Source organism: Vespa velutina, chromosome 9, assembly GCF_912470025.1.
Source record: "Vespa velutina chromosome 9, iVesVel2.1, whole genome shotgun sequence".
Lineage (NCBI taxonomy): Eukaryota > Metazoa > Arthropoda > Insecta > Hymenoptera > Vespidae > Vespa > Vespa velutina.
In genome coordinates, this window is record NC_062196.1 from 8512540 (window position 1) to 8518539 (window position 6000).

Genomic DNA, 6000 nt, shown 5'->3' on the forward strand with positions numbered 1-6000 from the left:
ACTGAGGAAGTTTCGAAAAATTGCCAACTGTCTCTCTCTTTCTATTTATCTTTCCCCACTTTTCTTCGAATTTTTCAGAATGAATCGAGATAATGAATATATTTGTATTACGACAAAAAGATTAGGTTAGAAGAGATCAATTCCAATTTCAATTTATTCGTCCGCATAAAATTGGGAGAACGCATAGAAGTCCGATCGCAAATCATAAAAGTAATGAAGAAAGACAAACATAATCCATTCTATACCATTAATTTTTTTCATATATGTATATATATATATATATATTTTTGTCTTTTTCTTTCTTTCTTTCTTTCTTTCTTTCTTTCTTTCTTTCTTTCATTCATTCATTCATTCATTCATTCATTCATTCATTCTTTTTCTTCTTCTTCCGACAAAGGTACTCTATTTTTGATTTGACACGAAGCGGGTCGGAGGTGCTGCGCTAATCACACGATCGAAAATCTTGTGTAACTTTGTCGACGTGCTGTCTATTTGACAAGATGGCAAAAGTGATTTAAATGAACAATTTTTATCACGTGACGACAAACAATTTTTATACACTACGAAACCGATTTTCGACAAGCTGAGTTATTTTTTTGCCTTGTCTTTCTTTCTTCTTTTCTTTTTATCTTTCTTACTTTCTTTTCTTCTTTCTTTTTTCTTTTTTTTCCTTTTTTTCTTTCTATTATTTTAATCTTCGCTTCGACGAATTAAATCCGCTCGATCGAATTTCTGCGATTTTATTCTATTATTTCTCTCTCTCTCTCTCTCATTGGTCTTTCGAATACTACTACTATGTATTACTACTTACTTAATTAGAAAGAACTTTGGTGTTTTCGTAATTTCTGTCATCTCGATCGAATCGAAAATCGAATCGATAATCGAATCGATTCAAGATATCGCAGGACTCGAATCGAGTGGGGTATCTAATACATTAGTCTCTGAATTGCATTTGGCATGCCAACGTTTTCCAATCTAATTCGTTTTTGCATTTCTACGATCTTGCCTTATTTTTTTCACTTTTTTCTCGTTTTCTTTTTTTCCTCCCAATCTTCGCTATTTTTCCTCTCTTCTTTTTATTTTATTTTATTTCATTTCATTTTATTTTATTTTATTTTATTTACCTTTCTTTTCTTTTTCAAATTGCTCAGGGTACGGTCGAAGATTGGCTTCTTTCTTTTTATTTGCTCTTTTCTTCTTAATTTTTCTTTTTCTTTTTCGTTTTCATTTTCCTTTCGTCTTAGCTTCTTAGGTTATTAAGATGTTTTCGCATAACTTTTACAACGAACCATACTAAATATATTCCATGTAATTCGCACGTGGCTCTCGTACGGATTTAGTTTTAGTTTCTCGTAATAGTTTAAGCACGTGTCTCTTGCATGATTATTATTTTATAGTTACAATAATATATTTGCGAGCTTTCGAGTGAGTACCTTTTAATGGGAGCTATCCCAAATAAAGACAAATGTTTATTCAAGTTCTAGATACATGACATTGGAGTCATGAAAGCTATCTTTGATAGCTTAGACAAAAAATACAATTGCATGATAAACACACACATATATATATATATATAGATGATTGAGCATGTTTGTTTTTTTCACTTCCGTTTTTGTGTAATTTTGTCTCTCTCTCTCTCTCTCTCTCTCTCTCTCTCTCTCTCTCTCTCTCTTCTCCTATCTATTACATTTTCTCCCTTCTTAGCTTTCTAGAGACACCCTTTTTTATCTTTTGAACCTCTGTTATAGCCGATACACAATATTACGTTGTTCTTGAAAATTACAAATTTTTTCTTGCTTTTAACGGTAAAAGAGTAAAATAATAAATAAATAAAAGAATTTACAATAGTCCCAGGAAAATCTTACTCGTTCTCGTTTTTTTTTTAAATTCACACATAAGTATTGTCTATGCTCGAAGATGGCAACGTTTTAATACGTTACATTTTTCTTTCAAGAAAGAAACAAAAATTATCTCGTTTGTTTCGCGATGGAAAAAAAAAAAAAAAAACAAAAAAAAAGCTATACTCCTCTTTTTTATTTTTCTCCTAATTTCCTTAATTTGTTTGTTCTTTTCATCCAACTTTCTCTCTCTCTCTCTCTCTTTCGCTCTCTCGCTCTCTCGCTCTTACACTATCTCTCTATCTTTTTTTCGTTGGTTGTTTCTTAAAAATAATAAAAATTTGTCGAGAAATTCGTACTGAAAACGTCCAATGTCGATTTACTGAAACGCTCTGCGCACTCCAGGTCGAAGCATCATCACGAAGAAGGGCGATGGTTCTCAGGTGAAGGAATCCACCGATAGCAGCACAACGATCGAGGATGACGATGTCAAAGGTAAGAAATTCGTTTCCTTCTTGGTGCTCTCCAGCTATCCCGATAAAAAAGTATCGTTATAAATTATTCAACGTACACGTCTATATGGCGTGTATAATATCTGTTAGGTACATATACCTAAAAGGTATACCTTACATACAGATACGTATATCTTTTTTTTTTACGATTATTTGATAAAAGAGTGCACGAAGAAGAAGAAACTCTCAAAATATAATTATATATATTTATTCATGATTTTTCGAAGAAACACATATCGTCGTTGATTATTATCTATTTCATACATATATATATATATATATATATATGTGTGTGTGTGTGTGTATGTGTATATGTATGTAAATACGATAAATGAGAAATATGATCACTCGATCAAACGTCGATTTTTTTTTTCTTTTTTTTTTTTACTTAATCACTTCGAAGAACATACTCTACGAATTTAATGAGAAACACAATCTTAAAGATCCTACGATACCAACACTGGATTTATTTAATGTAGATAAAAAAAAAAAAAAAAAAGAAAAAAAGATAAAAAGTAAAGAAAAGGAACGTACTGCGACACGTGCACGCACTTTGATTCGTTATTGAAACAGATCATGATCTTTGATTATCACGTGCAAATCGGTAACTCGATCTGTAGTTACAACGATTAACGAGTTGTCATTCGGAATTTTGTTTAATTTTTTTTTTTTTTTTGTAATATATTTTCTTTTCTAATTTTTGTTTTTCTGTTTTTTTTTTTTTTTCTTTTTTTTTAAATTAAACATAGAAATATTAATATCTCTCGAAGGATTCGTCGAATGGCAACGCGTTAATGATATCTCCTTATTGTTTTCCCCGTTCCAATTCCTCAACTGTTACAATTTTACTAATACAGTTATTTAGAACTCAGAGATTCGTTCAGCGAGTATCGATTTTCGAGAAAAATATTCTCTCTCGAATTATATTTATCTGATCAAGTAAAAAAAAAAAAACGAAAGGAAAAAGAAAAAAAATTCATGAGAATTCCACAGGATAGACCATCCATCATTTTAGTTACAAAGGATCTTGTAATTATACAAATGAGAATCCATCGTGCATGACGTCACCCTCTCGCCCCAAATCCATTAACTTAAATAAAAGATGAATCATCTTTGTTAACCTTGTACATATTCATATGTTAAGGTAGATTATAGTTTCGTACTCGTCGAATTATTATTTCATGTAAGATTTATTAAAAAAAAAAAGGAAAAGAAAAAAAATCGAAACAAAAAAGAAAACAAAAAAGTAATGGTGGATTCGATGGCCTGTCCCAATTTGTTGCCGTTGCTGCTACTGCACTTGAAATCTACTGCTTAGCGAATCTCTACGTTGATAATTGAGGGTTGCGAGAAAAACACGAATAAAAAATTCGTCCGTAATCCCTCCCCCCCCCCTCCCTCGTAATTGTATATGCGGATATATCGAGAACGTTTTCTTCCCTCAAAAGTATTTTATCGTAGAGTAATCGATTTGTTTCCCTCCCTCCCTCCCTCCCTCCTCCTCCTACTATTACTAACTCCTATTCCTATTCACCGTTTCTAAAGTTTCTCCTTGTAATCGACGAACACGTACACGAACAATTCCTTATTCCTCTCTAATTTCTAAATCATTATATATGTATATGTATATATACATACATATATACGTATATATATATATATATATATATATATATATATATATATACGCATACATCTTTCTCTCTCTCTCTATCTCTCTCCTTCTTTTACTCGTTCTATCTTATCTCCCATCTCCTTCCATATCTCTTCGTTCCTTCGAATACTTCATGACTCTCGATAATGTTCTTGAAAGCATCGTGCATTCTCAAACTTGCTCCTCTCGATCGCTCGCTATTATTGATCGTCGTGTTACACGCTCTTTGACACATTTACATGTTGGAAAGTTGTTTTTGAATTCGTGAGCGCTGGTAGGCATTTTGTTGTGGCAGACACCCGCTTAACGGCAAGGTTTTACTTAACAATACTCGTTATATATCGCGACAAATAGAGAAATTCGATCGAATTGAAAAAAGGGAACAAAAGGGAGCAAAATACAAAAAAAAAAAGAAAAAAGAAAAGAAAAAGAGAACTCCAAAAAAATTGACGAAAAGAAAAATAAATAAGAAAAATCGATAAATAAATGAAGGAGACATTGTGTATAGTGCAGGCTCGTATCCATGACTGACACGCACGTCTTATTATTTATTTAAAGAATTCAAATTAATAAAAATAACTAGACGACAATCTCCGTTCGATCAATTTCACATTGTTGTTTATTCCATTTCTCTCGGCAAGTTTTCGCAAGCACGCACGGTCATCAACGTTCGTAGTATACTTTGGGTTTTTGGTTCTAATATCTATCTAATGTATCTATCTATCTATCTATATATATATATATATATACATATATATATATACATATATACTTGTTTTGTTTCTTTTTATTTATTTTTTAATGGAATTGACTCGTCTATTTATTTTTTGGTCTCTGTCAATCTTTCTCTTTCTCTCGATAGATATATATATATATATATATATATATATATATATATATATATATATATATAAGTATATTATACGTAGTAGTCGAAGGAAGAATTTTAGCGCGTATAATGATCTCACGATTGAGAATCCTTTGCGTGCATGCATCCTAGGCATTCCTTCATCCCGTACACAGTATGCCAGATGAATTTCATTTGCTTTTAAGCGCCAGGCACCGCATCATAACGCGTCTACGCACTTCACTTACTCCTTTTACGAGCTTCGACGAATTATCGAAGTCAAGGAGGAGACAGATGAATAACCTTTTTCAACGGAGATGATCCTATTAAAAAAAGAAAATAAATAAAAAGAGGCGCAAATCTTGACTTTCTGAAAGAATAAGAGATTTATTCAGAAATCGATAACACGTGGAAGATGGGAGGATAATTTATCTTCGGCGAATAGAATCCTCCTTTTTTTATCAATTACTTTTCTCTTTCTTTCTTTATTTTTTTCTTTCTTTCTTTCTTCCATTCTTTCTCTATTTTTTCTTCTTTTTTTATTTTTTACGTAGATATTAATCCTTTCTAAATACTTCAACAGGCTGTCGTATTATGTCATGTCGTATATGTATTTACGACTATCTGGATTTTCTTGGGGAAAAAAATGATTAAAAAAATGAAAAAAAAAATAGATAAAAGAAACAGGCTTATCGATCTTTCCCATTAACATATATCGAATATGATAGCGATGTCTGGCTTGCATATATATATATATATATATATATATATATATATATATATATATATATATATATGTATATATTTCCGTGTGTTGTAAAATTCGTGGGAATTTTGCAGCACTGATACAGTGGATCGAGAATGCGAACCGTGAGTAAACATCGAAAGCACAGTAACTTTGCGAACGTCAAAATTTTGACGATGTTTTTAATTAGCGAATATTATTGCAAATGTTATATCACGCTATAGTTAGTTAACGGCGCCGTTTCAGAGCCATAGAGATATGTATTTAAATAATATATTCGTCAAACTCGCGTGTTCGGACATGTTTTGAAAAATGAAACATTTTTTTATTTTTCCTTTTTCTATAATTGCAATCTATTTACAATATAATGTTTGAATATCTATTGAATAATTTTCCAATGTAAT

The 6000-nt window shown here is 31.2% G+C and overlaps 1 protein-coding gene across 22 annotated transcripts in view; it reads left to right on the forward strand.

Annotated features, from left to right (window-relative positions):
* The window catches only part of LOC124951892 (calcium/calmodulin-dependent protein kinase type II alpha chain), a 70706-nt gene that overhangs the window by 42894 nt on the left and 21812 nt on the right, over positions 1-6000 (forward strand). For 20 of the 22 annotated variants that reach the window (XM_047500937.1, XM_047500942.1, XM_047500944.1 and 17 more), the window contains exon 11: positions 2244-2333. The exons of the other annotated variants lie outside the window; for them this stretch is intronic. In XM_047500937.1, coding sequence (XP_047356893.1) covers positions 2244-2333 — 90 coding nt within the window. The remainder of the gene's footprint in view (positions 1-2243; positions 2334-6000) is intronic. 22 annotated transcript variants of the gene reach the window in all.